The 17,103-nt window shown below is 38.7% G+C and overlaps 1 protein-coding gene across 4 annotated transcripts in view; it reads left to right on the top strand.

Annotated features, from left to right (window-relative positions):
- The window catches only part of CCDC172 (coiled-coil domain containing 172), a 32,686-nt gene extending 15,583 nt beyond the window's left edge, over nt 1-17,103 (top strand). For 2 of the 4 annotated variants that reach the window (XR_003535673.1, XR_003535671.1), the window contains 4 exons: nt 2,573-2,660; nt 3,509-3,533; nt 6,579-6,703; nt 17,018-17,103. Coding sequence is in view for 1 of the 4 variants with exons in the window: in XM_027692271.1 (XP_027548072.1) it covers nt 2,573-2,660; nt 3,509-3,541 (121 nt within the window). In the remaining 3 variants the exon portion in view is untranslated. Of the gene's footprint in view, nt 1-2,572; nt 2,661-3,508; nt 3,664-6,578; nt 6,704-17,017 lie in introns of those variants that run through there. The other 2 variants (XR_003535672.1, XM_027692271.1) reach the window with 2 other exon arrangements.

Below are 17,103 nucleotides of genomic sequence, written 5' to 3'. Positions count from 1 at the left end.
GCTGTTCATGAGAGCCTGTGATGCTGTAATTTACCAATACACTCTTAGTGCAGTGCAATGACTTATTATAAAGATATATTTTATTGTCACCAAAGAGAACAAAATGGTAAAAATAAAACAAAACCAAAGGACATGGACGGCCAAATGCTAATGTGATTTTTCAGATTATTCTTTATAAGAGATCTGCTTTTTATCATAGTCATAAGCGAGGATATAATTGTCATATTAATCCTTGTTCTGGCAAAAGTTACATCTCTTTCCATTTCCAAAGGTGACAGAAAACCTGCCTTCCATCTAAACAGTATAGTTTCATGAATAATTGGTTTGCACATTTAATCTGATAGTGGAAAGATGAATATGAATATCCTGCTTATCTTAAATGTAAAATGAAAAACCTAAATCTGCTTTCAGGTTAAGCATTTTTTTAATAGTTCCATTGTCTCACATTCCTTCTGGTAAAACTTCATCATTTATTCAGTAACTCAGGCGTTTCCAATGCATTAATTTTGTAGACTGTAACCTAACAGACAGCCCCTTATTTTGTGAGTATAATATTCCTGGCACATACTGTAATTATCTAGCTTCTAAATAAGAAAGAAGTAAGACTTGAAAGCAGAATCAATTGATTAATGTAAGAATTAAACACCACATTTGAATGAATGTGTCTTTTATCACCACAACCTGATGCTATATAAGGAATTGTGCTGTCACTACATTTAGAAGTTCTATAAAATATTTGAAATAAAATTTTTAAATCCATATGCAAAATATTAGTTTCAAAGCACATCGTCAATAGTAATTAATTCACAATCCCAGGACACAGATAAGCAACTCCTACTGCTTATCTTCTGGTTGTTCTATCCTTAATGTACAGCTACCGTGGACTGGTATCATTCTTAGCTGACAACTAGCAAACAGACTATGCATCACTTTTATAATGTGGAAGACAGTGAGAGAGCATTTTCTCTGAGATCAACAAACTGTGTCTTTTTCTAAGGCAAATTAGGCAAAGTAGGGTTTTTGTTTGTCTTAGGTTTCTAAGTTCTCTGTTCCTCAGAGAACACTGAGTAGACAAGGCAATGAAGTTAGGCTGATTTAATCAACATCACAAGCTGATCTTAGACCTTGAAATGAACTTCTCTCAGTGAAATGGTCTGTAAATTAACAATATACTACAGCACAGGGAATATTTCATTATTTAAAGTCTAGTTCAAAATTTCCTTTTTTTTTGATATTTGTATGTGTTATGAGAAATATTTCTGAAAACAGAGGCATTTACTCCCTCATACTTTTTTCATATTGAGGGTAAGATATTTGCATCTTCCACAGGAACAGCAAAATTGACAATGCAGTCTTATGTTATTATTCTAATGTTGCACAGTGACTAAGTTATTCCTCTCTTATGAAAATATATCTTTTGCTTTTAATAAAGCCATTGTCTTGTGTAGAAAACCAACTCTATTGCAGCCAAAGAGGTGCATCATCTGTATAATAGGGTTAAATAATTTCTTGTCTATTATAGTATATAAAAGAAAAAATAGTTGCTACCTCCTCTTTCAACTTCAGAAGAAACAACATCCGGCTTTGATGTGTCAGTTTAGCTATTTAATGACAAGCAGAATATATACTTTTCCTCCTTTTCTCAGTCTGTTTGTATGTCCCAGAATATTCACACTGTTTCCTGAAACGGTATTAAGAGAAAACAACTTTAGCTTTGTCATTATGCTTTTCTTATGACAGCCATGGAAGGACTCAGTCTAATCTCATCACCTTGTATTTATCAGACTACTGAAAGCTCTGGCACAGATTTCTCTTGGCCAACTAAGTATTAATTTAAACCACTACAGTCACTGATGGGCAAAGTTAAGGTGTCTCCTTTTAGCAGGACTAAATGATCTTTTAAATGGAGAAATAGCTATATTAAAAGTAATTCTTACTGTAGAAAAGTTGGAGAACTCCTGGCTGAGACTATTGGGAAACAGTCAGTAAGAGTGATGAAGAATAATGGGAGCAGTGGGGGGAGAACAGCAGCAGCAGCAGAGTCGTCTGTGGAAGGGTGTGGATTGGTGATAGCACAGGGTCAGGCAGAGGACCCATCTAATCCAACATTCTGTCTCCATCACTAGCTACAAATAGATACTCAGGAAAAATAAGAACAGTAACATATGGTACTTCCTAAGTATCAACATTCAAATTCACATGTTTAAATAAGGAAAATGATGACTAATGAGGCCCTAAATCTTTCATGGTTTATAAAAACAACACAGTCCAGAAATTTGTCTAAAAAATTACTTCATCAAGACATACTTTGAAAAAACCCAAAGTGTTGCTTTCTGAATTCCCTTACATTGCCATCACAACTACCAGTGCTGAATAAAATCCAAGAGTATTGTGAGAGAGCGGCATGTTGGAGGGCCAATTACAAAACTAGCAAACGTAAATCCCGATCATGAAAATAGATCAATGAGGCTTTTCTCACACAAGTCAAATGGACAACTGGGACCAAAGCTGGAAAAAGAGCTGCCCAGCAACAGTTCTCTGACCTGAAATTTCTTTTTGTTTTTCGACTCAGACTTAAGAAAGAATTGGAAAAATGCAAAGATGATAGTTGGGAAAGTGTCTGTGAGACTCTTCAAGCAGAAATTGAAATTCTGCAAATGGTATGCCATTTTCATTATGTATTTTAAGGAGTTGATAATTTTAGTTTTAAAGGTGTAATTTAGGATGATTAGCAGTGGCTTTAGATAAGCATTTTTTTATACTATGTATACATCTAAACATCCTCACATTATAGGCCCACTCCAATACTCATTTCTTTTGGCTTATTTCCAAATGTTCAGTAATACAATTTCTTACAGAAAAAGAAATTTACAGAGAAGAGACAAAGATAAAGAGATACAAAGATTCAGTTTTAGCCCAAAAAAAGATGTATTTGTGGGACTAATACATATTATTAGTTTATTGAAAGCTGCATAAGATTATGCATTTTGGAGCTAAACTAATCTTTACTTCCAGCTGCCAGTTAAATGGAAGATGGGAATATAGAGAAATAGGATCCTTTTATGTAGTACTTTCTTTTGTTCACTCTCAAATTCCCTACAAAAACTTACTAAAATGTGTTTTTCTCTAAATGGCAATCCTAACTTCAGACTTCTTGATTATCAGTCTGTGTAATATACAAAGAGAAAAAATATTTTGAAGTCCCATTTGGGAAGCAAAAGGGGTTTAGAGGTTCATTTCAGAGCCCCTGATCAAGCACACAGAAGATGCAGCTGTCACTACCATCAATAGCAGAATGACAGTCATGAGAAATTTGTATTTCTCACTTTTATAATCAGTTTCAAGTTTCTGTGGAAATAATATAACTTGCTTGTACTTTATCTGTTAATTTTATAATTAATTTCTTCTTCAGAAAGAAAAAATCTCAATGTTTAAAAATTTCTCTGTAAAAAAAATACAGAAGTCATAAGATTTCATTATCTATCATTCAGTTCTTTCTCTTTTCCAGAATTTGTCACAAAAGAAGTCTTCAGGCAAGTGAATAATATGTGACATGTGATATGGAGTGTCACAGAAGCAAGTCTGAGTATTTTGAAACTATTTTATTCAGGGTCTATCAGATTTGCATCTATTTTTTGTTTGTTTGATTCACAGTTTGTGCCTGCTTTTACTTTTCATTAAAATTAAGTTTTATTAATTTAAAAGTGATGGGGGATTGTGTTTTATCCTCAAGTTCAACAGCCATCCATCTTTATCTTCTTGGTTGTGGCCCATGGATCACAGTGCATGGTCCACTACACACAAAGCTCAGTTCCTGTATTACTGGCTCTACTCTTTATGTATTATTTTTTCAAATGAATGGTCTCCCATTTCTAAAGGGAATGGTATTACAATCAGGAAATCTTAACAGGAACAACAACTGTTTAGTTTATGACTCAACAATGCAATTCTGTAACGAGCTCTCTGAAACAGCTCAGCTCCAGCAATGCTGCTCTACAGTCCAGAATAGTTTCCAAACTACTGAGCTGTGGATATCTCCATTGCTGTTAAGCCAGTCCATTTCTTAGTGCTTGCTTTCTGATTACATGAGAAAATCTTCTTTTCTTCCTCTCCCACAACCCACAAAATACTGAGCGCTAAATTCAGCACCTGAGAGCAAAGGTAAAACCTTGTGCTAAATGAAAAGTCCACATTTCTAGAGAATAGTGAAGAATTTTAATTGAATCAGGATCCCTATTCTTTCAAGCATGTAGGATGTATAACTGCTACAGCAGTTCCCAACCCACAGTAGGAACTGACTTTATCATTCAGGTGCTTAGAATCAGACCATGTAAAAACATTCACTCTGCTCAGCCTCAGTCCACTCTGTGGGCATCATCTCCTCACATCTCCTCTGTGTGCAGATATTTTTCAATGTGCTTCCCACCCGAGGGTAGAAAGATAGTTGCTCTTCGCTAGTTTTTCTACACCCAGAGCTCTTCAAGCTACAGAGGGTGTCTGTCACACATAAAACTGCAAAAGATGTTTTATTAACAATTTAAATATTCATGTTTATTCAAATTTAGAGTTCCAGCAAACCAGTTGCAAGTTCAGTTGTGTATGTGTGTGGTTTTTTATGTTGTGTGCGTGTGCATGAAAGTCTGTGAAGGTCTGACTTCTTGATTATTGTAGTAGAATTACAGCATAAATATAGCAAAATTTGTAATAACCCAAATGGCTGGAGCTTTCAGAATCAATATAAGAGAAAAACTCCAAAAATAAGGACCACTAAAAAAATTGCAACAGAAATCAATACAAATCCTATTGGGCTAAAGAAATCCCTCAACAGCTCTGGAAAAAAGTATAATGCCAGACTAAACCAGCTGTTGCAGGGTGAATGTAAAACATACTAATTTCTCCAAGTATAAAAATACATTTGTTGCCACCATCTTAAAAATAATCTAATTTTGGACGAATATAGTACTTCTATTTTGGAAGACCAAACTAAAAATTAAGCAAAAATTTGTGTTTTGTAGGTTTTCTTTAAAATTCTCAAACTGGGGATGAGTAATCTTTTAAATAATGACTGCAAAAGAACCAAATCCTTTGTGATATTTGATAAATATGTTAAAAAACGTTGCCAGATTACCAAGCAAATACACACAGAGTTATTATGAACAAATGAATTGTTTCATAGATGACATAATAAGAATATATTTTTAAGGTTTTATATTATATACCTTGCATATGAGAGTCTAACAGAATCTCAGAGGATGTATTTGTACTGTCTTATGAGGAAAAAAAAAAAGATGAATTAGAGCCATAGAAATACTTGAAACAGCTAGTGAGAAAGAGGAAGATGGTCCAAGCAAAACATTATTATTCTAGAGGGGGGAAAAAAAGGCGTCAGGAAAACTAGCAATGCTTCTGTATTGGACCTGGGAACAGTTTCTTCTTAGGAGCAACAGATAAAACTCCCTTGTGTGTGAAGAGAGATAGAGAAATACTTTAGATTACTAAATTTGCCTATTAAGAGATCTGGCAAACATCAAGTCCTGTCTCCTTCACAAAAGAACTTGTCCAAGTGCAGTTTTACCTCAGGCTTACATATGACACCGCAGCTACCACATTTTCATATTATTTTATTCATTAGTATTAACAGCTCTTTCAAAGACTAACAAGAAAACCACTACAATACCTGACCACAGAATGAAATTACATTAGCTAATGCAACAGTACCCACATGAATTATCTCTAATTGGTTGACATAGATATGAATGAGTTGCTGATAGTGACAAATTAGTGCCATAAAATGAAAAACAGCAAGAAAAAAGAAGAATAAGTCACCAAAAAAAAAAAAATCTGTAACTGAATGACAGAGTCAGTGAGAAAAATTTCATATTTATGACATGGGGCAAATATATCAATTGAGGTCACATATACTTGTTCAGCTGACCTGGCTTATGGGGTCCTCAGTCACAGAGGGAACTGACAGTCTTCTGCTACAGGGCTGGTTGCCTGCGTAGAGCTTGGCAGTTTGGCAGTTGACTAATCTAAAAAAATTAGACACCAAGGGAAAGGGATATTTCTTTTTAAAACTTGTAACTAAATTACATGCATAGGTCGAAATGGATGAGAAAAGTACCTGCAAGGCCAACCCCTGCCACAAATGTGCAGTGGGGAACCTGAGAGCACAGATCCTAAAAGAAGGGATAGCAAGGGAAGGCCAGAAAGAGAAGGCATGTTTCAGCACTGTCTCCCTAGTTAAAGATGCCTGACCAGCACCACTACTTATCTGTAGCAGATCCCCCTTGTCCTTTGACAGAGAAAAGAGCACTGCTTTTGGATTTCCCATTCACTACATTTCTGTTGCAGATTCAATTGAATGTGGAGTGTTATGTCTTATTATATCATGGCAATTAAATACATTAGAATTTTGAGGAGCTCTATGTGTGCATCTGTGTGTACCTGTTTAGCTGCTTTCTGCTGTGATACCATACCAGCCAATCTAAATGAAGTTGAATGAAACAATGGGTATCTCTTTATATTGTCATGCTGGTGCAGGTCTAAACTCATCCTAACTCAGTACTCTCACTCAGGTGGAGAGTGAACCAACTGCCTTAAGACAGTCATCTTCAGTTTGATAATGGTTTGTGACACAAGAAAGGATTTTCCCACTGACTGAGCTGAAGTTAAGAGAGAGGGGCCTGTCCTGAAGCTTATGGTAAGTGAGAAAACCTGCAGGTGATCTCCATGAGAAAGACAGCAGGTTTAGCAGCCAAGGATGACAGTGCAATTAACTGATACTGGGTAAAGAGGACTAGGAAAATAGTTCCAGTTCTCTGCTCTGAAATGAAATGTGGTACTACAATATGGCAGCTGGGTAAAGGATCACATTCCATGTCTAATGACCTATGTCTTGCTTGTCAATAGAGTACTTGACCAAGTAGTAGCTCTGCTTCCTTTATTGATTGCAGCTGATGTGTAGTGCTCACATTGTAGTGATAGCCCAACCTTCCAAATTCCCATCATTTCTATTTTTCTGCTTAGGATTTTTCAGCCCCTTATTCAACTGACTTTTGTAATGATTTGGTTGTTTAGTTGGTGAATTTTTGTGGCTGATTTTATCAAGGTTTTAGATACATTTTTTATATTCTACACCAGGCTGCTTTTAGTAGCCCTTTGTGTAGCAAAGCATCTATATTCTGGGCTAAAAACCAATTATATTTAGCAGCACCTTCTTCTGCAGCACAGTTTTCACCTGGCTCACTAATAAACCTCTGAAAGCCTAAACTGTCAAAGACACTTAGAGACTCTGAGTGCCAAGGAGGGGACATGCCAGCTCTGATTCTCTGAAGGGCCAAACTCAAAGCACATCCAGACACTTACAGTCACCTTGCTATGTGTAGGGTCTGAATGCATTTTCAACATGAGATTGTCATCTGCAGGAGGTTTGTATTTCCTTTATTTTTTTACTAAAATTATATCAGGAAGCCTAATACTTTCAATTTTGAGACACTGGGTGTGTTACACTACAGTATAGACCCTCTCCGTTTCTTCAACCAGACCTATACAGTAATTCCCTGATTTTAACAGTTTCACCACTCATATGGTAACTCCCACAAATAGGGCAGCCTGAATAGCTGAGGATCTTAAAAGTTTCAAGGGAAATGTGAAGTGGGAGCTGATTCCTTTCTTCCCACTTAATGCCTTGAGTATTTAAAGGCAGCATCTTGTCTGGAAGAAGTAGCTTTAAAGTGATCAATTTTTCCTGTAAATAATTTATTATACAGATGAAATCCCAGAAAAGAGTCTTTATAAATACACAGCGTATTTCTTGGGTTTTACTGAAACAATAATTCCTGCTACTGTGTATTAATGAACTTCCAAGCATTTTTGATGCCATGTCCTACTGAGAGAGGAGCCCATAGCCTCTATTTCACTTTAAAAGAAAGAGTCGCTGTAATTTATTCAACTAAGTCTAGCAGGAAGATAACAAAGCCTAGCCAGCAATCAAACTATGCATTGGAATGGTGTTCAGTTCCATATTCTAAGGAGCATTTGATATAATTTGGTACCGATAAAGTTCCCTTAAACAAAGTCTCCAAATATTTAAGTGCATAAAGATAATGAAGATAATCATAAACTAGACAGTGAAGAGTAGATCGTGTACAGTAAACAGAAAGAAAGAAAACCCATCCTGTCTAATATCAGGATTTTATGTCCCCTGGATTCTTCATACTCTGGTTCATAAATTCTTTTAGTCTTGATTAAAAATGGATAATCAGGCTGTCGGTCAGTGAGAACATTTCTAAGGGGATGTTACAGTGCCATCTAGTGGGGTTTTCATGTTAAGAAAAAAATCTTCCCCCTGGTATGACAATTTTTACTTTATAATCAGAAAACACTTTTTGCTACTGCTACATGCTTCATTTTTCTTCACTTTTATACATAATTATGTTGGATATATTACCATTAAAGTACTAGTGTTGATTTTTCTCTCAGACCATACTGTTTCTGTGTAAAAATAGACTAAATATCACACAGTGTGGGAATATACTAAACTACATTGCATACAAGGAGGAAGCACTATTTTCTGAGTCTGAGACCAATAATTTAGCCAGGCAACTTCCCATATGATGGAAAAAACCACAGCTTCAGTTTGAAGATTCCATGTGTGGAGATGCATCAGACCTGTTCTGCTCACTAATTGACGTGCTGATCTTTGTCTAACTGATAGTTTGAATGTGTTGGCTGTAGCTCTTAGTCCTTGTTTTTCCTCATATTCTCTTCCCTGAGGTTAAAAAGCCTTTTAATACATGGTATGTTCTCTGTGTGTTAGTACTTCTCTGCTACAATCAAGTTACTTTTCAAACTTTTTTTGATAAGCTTAGCAAATTGCATTCATTCTGTCCTTCACAGTAAGGCTTTTTTTCCAGCATCAGATAATCTTTATGGCTTTCTTTTTACACCTTCTTCATTTCTTCCACTGTTAGAAACACTTAACACCTGACTTGTAAGCAGTATTCTAGTACTGGATTCATCAGTGCTTATATAAACAAAAAATTGCCTTCCTACTCCTACACACTGCCTTTCTGAATAGATTTAAAAATTCTTGTTAATCCTGTTTACCTCACATATCACATTAGAAGTGTGTGTTGACTCAGTTGTTCAAAATGATTTATAAGCACTTTTCAAAGTTGCTGTTTTCAAGGATACTGTCCTCCCCTCCATACTTACACATTTTATATTTTTTTCAGACATACAGCTCTGCATGTGAATATATTAAAACAGCAGCTAACTGCATGGGTTTGTTCTGTTTACCAAACTACTCTGTTTGACTTCAGCATCATTATCTGTCATGCTGTCAAATCTCTGTGTCATCTGCATATTTTATCTATCGTGATTTTATATTTAAATCCAGGGGATGCATAAAACTGGCATCACTTTCCTTTGAGTGCTGTTTTCCTTTGGAAGACACAATTTTAAACAGCCTCACTGGATGATTATTTCTTACTGGCATTATTTTTCTAACCCATCAGTTCTAGACTATGCGTGCTACAGTGCCAGCTATTTTAAATGAGCAGTAGCATATTGAGCTTGCTGGATGCCTTCTAATAGTTAAAGTGTATGACATCTCCACAGTAGGATTACATCTGTAATCTCTCAAAGAGTTAAATCAGGCCTATTTTCTACAAATTAATTGTATTCCTATAATTTAATTCTTTATCACTGAAATTCTTTGCCTTTTTCCACTATTTCACCTGGATCATATCAGGTTAACAGGCCCATTAACTACAAGTCCTTTTAAAATACTCCTAAGTTATTCACAGGTTTCATGCTTCCGTAATTTCCTCAGCATTACAAAATTAATTACAAAAGGTGGTTAGTGTATGTGAAGTGCCTCACCCAAACGTATTTTCTTTACGGACTTTCAGGTGTGAATAATCTCAATTTGGTAATTTGAAAAACAAATTATCCCAGGCAGGTGGGTTCCACCTGTGTCACTGAGGGGGTGGTGTGTACTTTGTGTGGCCCTGAAGGGAAGGCAGGTTTCCCACCATGTTGCTGAGGGGGGAGGCAGGTGCCCGGTGTGTCCCTGAGGATCTCTGAGGGTGAAGAGGGTGCCCCGAGGGGTAAGTGAGTGTCTCTTGTGTCCCTTTAGGGGCTGTGAGGGACACAGGGCGAAAAGGGAGCTCTGGAGGGTCACCGAGGGGCCCTGAGGGAGACGGGACGGGGTAGGGCAGAGCAGGGTGGGTTGGTCGCTGCAGCTGCGCTGCTTTTCCTGCCCCCCCCCCCCCCCCCCCCAGCCTCAGTGTCCCGCTCCTCCCCCGGTCTGTGAGGCGGGCGCAAGCGAAAGGCGCTTTAGAGAAGCTCGATGAAAGGTTGTGGAGTCGCCCTAATGCAGATTTTGGGCTGTTACAAAGGTAATACAAATTGTTGAGCAACGGTGTCAGAGGGGCAGCAGGGTGTTTCAGTGGAGTTACTGAGCGAAAAGCTTCTTGAACTCTGTCACCCGTGGTGAGGTAACACAGAGAGGACTGAGAGTTTCACAGAGGTAAAGCTGAGGGAACTTCGAAAGCACATCCAGGGGATGTTTTGAGGGAAGATCTCAGGTAAAGTGTGAGGGACAGACTGAAAATCCTGGAGGGAAAAGCTGAGTAGGGGACATTTTGGGGGTGAAATACATGATGTCCTGAGTGTCACTGAGGGGTTTTGAGGGTCACAAGAGGAGGAGGCTGGTGCCCCCTGTATCACTGAGGGAAAGGAGGAGGTCCTGTGTGTCACTGAGGGTCCATGAGGGTCACGGGGGAGCAATCGGGTGCCCCAAGTGTCACTGAGGGGCTTTGAGGGTCAGTGAGGAAGAGGTGGGTGTCCTGTACATCACTGAGGGGAAAGTGGGTGCCTCGAGGGTTGCTGAGGGTTCTGGGAGTGTTACTGTGAGTGAAGATGGTTCCCTGAGGGGCTGTGAGGGTCGCTGAGGGGAAAGCAGGTGTCTTGTTTGTTGCTGAGGATCACTGAGAGGCAATTGGGTGCCCTGAGTACCGGCAAGGAACTTTGAGAGTCACTGAGGGAGAGGTGTGTGTTCTCTGTGTCCCTGAGGGGAAGGCAGGTTTCCCGCCATGTTGCTGAGGGGGGAGGCAGGTGCCTGGTGTGTCTCTGAGGATCTCTGAGGGCGAAGAGGGTGCCCCGAGGGGTGAGTGAGTGTCTCCTGTATCCCTTTAGGGGCTGTGAGGGATACAGGGCGAAAAGGGTGCTCTGGAGGGTCACCGAGGGGCTCTGAGGGTGCCCTGAGGGAGACGAGACGGGGTGGGACAGAGCAGGGCGGGTTGGTCGCTGCAGCTGCGTTGCTTTTCCTGCCCCCCCCCCCCCCCCCCCTCCCCTCAGCCTCAGTGTCCCGCTCCTCCCCCGGTCTGTGGGACGGGAGCTTTAGAGAAGCTTTTTAAAGGCGCTTTAGAGAAGCTCGATGAAAGGTTGTGGAGTCGCCCTAGGGCAGATTTTGGGCTGTTACAGAGGTAGGGATTGTTGAGCAGCAGGGGCAGCAGGGTGTTTCAGTGGAGTTACTGAGGAAAAAGCTTGAACTCCGTCACCCTTGGTGAGGTAACACAGAGGGGACTGAGAGTTTCACAGAGGTAAAGCTGAGGGAACATTGAAAGCACATCCAGGGGATGTTTTGAGGGAAGATCTCAGGTAAAGTGTGAGTGAGGTGAAGTGTCAGTGAGGTAGTGAATAAGGCACGAACGCCGCCGGTGACACAATCAAGTGCCAGGGCAGAATTAAGGTTTATTACAAAACAATTTGGTTTAAATACAGCGCTTAAACATGCCACATGATCTTCCAACCAATGACAATCAAGTATTGCGTGAGAACCCGGAAAACTACAACTCCCATAGTTCCTTGCCACATCTCCCCTTTTTCTAAATAATTAACAAGTTGTAAAACAATACATTTTTTTAAACATTCTTAATGTAACCAATATTATCTTAACTGTTTATAAAAAACAGGGCCTATGGTCACAAGGCCTTTATTGAACTGTTTACAACTTTATTGGTTTGTGCAATATTCAAGCAACCTTGAATTACCCAGGGTTTGTAGAAGTGTGGAACCTTTTATCTGAGGGTAATTTTGTGTGATTGGGTAAAGGCATCATCTTTATTTGCAAGGGAAATGTGTTGGGTTGTAGATGTTGTGTTTGAAGTAGTGTTGTTTGAGGTAGTGCTGTTCAATGAGTGTTTAAGATGTCTTGCTATAAAGTGTATTTACATTCACAAACACATGCATATCTCCACTCAACTTTCTCATTCACATTCCAGGGGCCACTGTTTAATTCTCTCCTCACACTTGCATTCTTAAACCCTTTATTGTGTTTGAATCATGGAGTTTTGGTTTTGTATTGGTTACTGTTTGTGTGTTTCTTTTGGTTCTGTTGTATCATCTATTGCTTCTTTGTGATTGTTCCTGTTTTGAAGAAGTGTTAAGGTAGATGTACACGTATAGGGACCAGACCCATATCTCTTTCCCCTCCTTTTTTGTGTTTTTATAGCATGTTTCTCAATGTGTGGTGTGTTCTTTTTTCTGTTGTTGGTTATGTTTCTTCAAATCTGGTTTCTTCACTCATTTTTTCTGGTGATTGTTTCTGTTGTGGGGGAGGGCTAATATAAGCCCTGACACATTTAGAAGGGATCCTTTGTAATTTGGTACCCTTGGATACACAGGCATATATCCTCCCTCAAGTTATGAGATCTACTGGTCCTGACCATTGCCTAGATATTAGATTTTTAATCATAACTGGTGCTTTGGAAGATGAAAGTATTTGAGTTTTATGTTGGTATTCATACCTGCTGTGGTTTGTCTCATCACAGTTTAAGAAATTTAGAACATATGATGCTTTCCATAAGTGTTCCTGGGGGCTATATACCAACTCCCCTCTTTTTTGCCTTTGAAGCATTTCTTTTAGTGTGCAGTGTGCTCTTTTTACAATTGTTTGTTCTGTGGGTGAGCCCGGCATGTTTGTGGAATGGATTATCTTCTGATTTGTGAGATATGTTTTAGCTTTTGCTGAATAACATACAGGATCACTGTTTCTGTTTATGGTTTTTGGAATTTTTGAAATTGCAAAACAATTACATTAGTATTTGGTAGTACCTTTTGCCTTTTTCTAGTGTGTGTTGTTGTATTATTCTGTTTGGAATGTGTGTGAATGGATGTGTCTCATGTAAGAGTTAGATTTTGTGTGATTAACAAGGAATTATGTGATATGTATTTTTCTAGGTAAATGAGGGTTAGTGAAATCTCGAAGGAAGGAGGCTTCGAGATGTCAAAGTAGCATAGCATGAATCAATTATAACATTCATAGGTTAATTACAAAACAATTTAAATGTCTTGCATATATGAGTAAGTTGTAAAACTTAGAGTCCCGGTCCACGGTTTGTACCTTGTTGTTCCATTGTCTTCTTCTGTTTGTCCAGATGTAGATGGTCTTAGTGTCCCATTTACTTATTTTTTGTAATCATTTTTTACTTTTAAAAACAATCTTGGCAAACATGTTAATAACAGTTCAGTCTATTTCAGATGAAAATTGGGCAGGAATAGATGTGAGGATCAGGTGAATGTAGTTTTTGAAGCAATAGCAGTGAGTCACTCTATGTTATAGTGTCTTTTGCTTTTTGGCTGAAGGCTTTAAGGATCATCTTTCGTTGTGTACTTTTCTTTGTATTGGAGATTCCATTGTTGGTCCTGTTAAATTTTTTTTGGAACACTTTACAGTCCCCATTTCTTAATAATATCAGTTAGAGCAACTGTAACCAGGTTTAATTCAGTCTCTCGGGTAGTTGCAATTTACAAGCAGCTATTTTTCATTCCTGTTGACATTATGTATGTTGTTCTGTGATAGCAAAATGTTTTGAGAATGTTTGAATCTAACAAATATGGGGATGTTTAAGGTTCTATACTTATTATTTGAATAACATTGTTATGATAATTGCATGTATGTGGATGTATTTGCGAATTTATTAACTTCTAATAACTTTTATTTTTAATAATTCAAATAAAGCTACTGGGAAATTAATGAAAAAATAGGGAAAAAATTTTTAAAGCTGTAGTGTTCTGGTTTTGGGGAGATAAACTTAAATGTTTTCGGTTAAAATGACACCAATTCATGTAGTGAAAGGCAATAGCAAAAGCTTTTAGGCAACAAAGAGAATTTTCTCTCTCTTTACACTATAAACTGAAGGTTTCAAATCTTTTTCATCTTGAGTCCAGCAATTGATTAGTAATCAGCATGCAATCTATGCTGAAACAATCTGTGGGTAAATTTACTTAATTCAAATTTAGCTCCCTAGTAAATTGCTTATATTGCTCCACTTTTTATAATATGTGTAGTAATTTTGTTTGCTGATTGATAAAAGGTTTATCTTGCATTCTTTAGCATAGCTAGAAGAATGTGAAACTGCTAAACCTAATGAAAGTTGTGTATCAGCCAGTTTTATACTTAAAAAATATGAATTAATGAATATATTGGGCTTTAAAATGGTGAGATGCTAAATTTTATTCCATGTGTAAATGTTTTTAAACTATTTTCTATTCTTAAGAAAACAATTTACAGTACTTTTAAGAAAACTGATTTGAAAACAAAAAAGAAAAAACCACAAATGTTAGAAGTAAAATTGATATTTTCTTGAAAATGTAAAATGCAGTGGTATGAGTGAATAGTTAATCAAGTTTTAGTTCGCTATGTTTTGCTTTCTTTTTCCCTTATTATGTAAGAAAGGAGATTTTGAGTGAGAGATAAGAGGGGTTTGCTTGTTGTTTTCCTCACCAAAAGTCACTTGTTTGTTTAGCCAAAGGGTTAGTAGGAAAGTTTTTATAGGAACAGGAATAGTGGTAGAAGATGACAAAATCTAATTCCACCCAGTTGTTAAGCAGTAAGCCATTGTTATTATGTTTGAGGGGCAACACATGGTTTCTTTTTTTGCAAAGGCAATTATGCAATGTGTTTTTTATCTTTTTCTTTAACTAAAAAGTAATTTGTAAAATCTTGGTTTTCAAAAATTCTAATCTTTTCCCACTCTGAGACAGGGGTAAAAAGTATGAAAATCCATCTTTCTCTAGGTTTGAGAGGTTGATAGATTAGTGAAAGGGGTTTTGTACATAGCAAGGCTGTGTTTATACGGTTTTCTAGTGTTGTGTGTAAATGCATCACCTCTGTTTTAAGGAAAGGCCACTGTATCACGGATTTAGGGCTATTTGTTTCTTGGGCCACTTGTGGGTTTAGCTGCAATGAAGCTGCCTTTGGGAAAATTCTGCTGTTAATTGACTTCCTCTTTGACTGAGGCAGCCTCTGTTCTACAGGATGAGTGATTTCAGTGGGTCCAATGAAAACAGGGTTAATGTCTGGGCTATTGCTGGTTATGATGTCTCTGTTTTGTTTTGGGGATGCTAGTTTAAGAAAACTTGTTAAACAGGTTTGGATGTTTTTTAAGAGCCATTGTGAGGTTACATCTGTTCTGTTGTTAAAGATGTTTGATATTCCTGTCTTTGCCTCCCATTCTAATTGTTTAATTTGGGTATAGGCCAATTTATGCATGTTTGTGTTTTGAATGGATTTGGAGGTGTGTATTGCTGTATGTTGCAGCCTTGTGGGGCATCTTTGGGCTTGTGTTGTATGAGGGATTTGGTTTTTTTGCTTTATCAAGGCTCTTGCAGTGACTGTGTGTAAAGGGTTATGTGTTTCTGCAGTTGAAATTGTAATTGGTTGTTTCTTTGCTACTTGTTTAGGTTTGGCTTTCCATGTTGTGTATGGCATATTGTCTAACAGCATTTTAAAATAGTGAGAAGTAAATACTCGATTTAGGGTCCCTCCTAGTATTTCTATTCTTCCCCCCTGTAACACAAAAGAACCTTTTATAAAAGTAGATAATTTGTCAATTAGTGAAGTTGTCCTTTTGTGACACAGAAAGTTAAATATGGTAGCTGATAGTTGTATGTCTGCTGTGTTTTGCAATGTCCTTTAGATTGTTGGTTGTGTCAGTAGGTGGATTGTGTTGTTCCAGCTGAAATTCCCGCAGCATAAAACCAACAGCTGCTATTGTTAGTAACGTAGCCAATATATATATTGTCCATTTTAACATCGGTAGCTTTGACTTCACTGATGGTCTCGGCTTGGGCAGGCATATGTTTTGTGTGCTTTCCCAGTCTGTATTCTCTTCTTTGAGTTGAAGTAGTAGCTGCAGCCATGTTTGCTGTTCTTCCTCTTCTGCGGGATCCAAAACTGCTTGTCTTTTTTCTGGTTGTCTCGTCTCGCTGAGTTCGGTTTCCGCAGCTTGGCTGAGATTTCTAGGGCGTCATTTTCTCTTCTTCCTCCTCTATCAGGCCGTCTTGGGCGTAGAAGCTGTTCTGAGGCTGACAAGGGCTGTGGGTTGGTTTCTTGGTACGAGTGCCACGGTGGTGTTTTAACAGTTGTGCATTTGTTGTCTGTTGGTTGAACTGCTGGTGACTTAAGAGGCGCTTTCACTTCAGCCTCATGCAGGGAAACGCACCTCTCCTGAACCCCAGCCCACTCTGTAAGCAGGACAGGGCTTTTTCCCTTGGCACCCTTGGTGCCTACTGGCGGCCCCTGGCCAGAGTGGACCCTTGTAGTTGGGGTGTGTCATAGCCTGTGTCCCTTGCCCCTTAGAACACTGAGGCCCTTCTGGCCTGTACCCAGTACGGGGGCAAGGCTGAGGCTCTCCTCTCCTGCTCGGCAGCAGGGCTGGCTCGCCATGTGTTGGCGCACAGAATTTGCTCCCTATTCTGGGACGGTCCCCCTGTATCCTTGTCTTGTCGATGTGAATGAGCGAGCAAGCAAGCTGGTCCCTTCTGAAACCCCTGTAGAGAGGTAGGCAGCGTAGCTTAGACTTCCCAGGAGGAAAAGAAGGGCTCTGTGAAGCAACAGGCGGATGCCCTCTGAACCCGCGGGTGGAGACAGGGCCCAGCCTTGCCCCTTTTTCCCCAGGAGCTGGAGCTTCTCAGGCTCAGCTGTGTCCTCCTGCCTTGGCAGAAGCTGTCGGAGAAGAAAGAAGAGACAGGAGTGGAACTTCGAGGCAAGAGCCGAGAAGAAGAAGAGCAGCGGCGTCGAGCTCAAGA

This window comes from Neopelma chrysocephalum, unplaced genomic scaffold (genome assembly GCF_003984885.1).
Source record: "Neopelma chrysocephalum unplaced genomic scaffold, ASM398488v2 Primary Assembly neopelma1_85, whole genome shotgun sequence".
Taxonomy (NCBI): Eukaryota; Metazoa; Chordata; class Aves; order Passeriformes; family Pipridae; genus Neopelma; species Neopelma chrysocephalum.
This window is presented reverse-complemented; position numbering and strand designations above follow the sequence as displayed.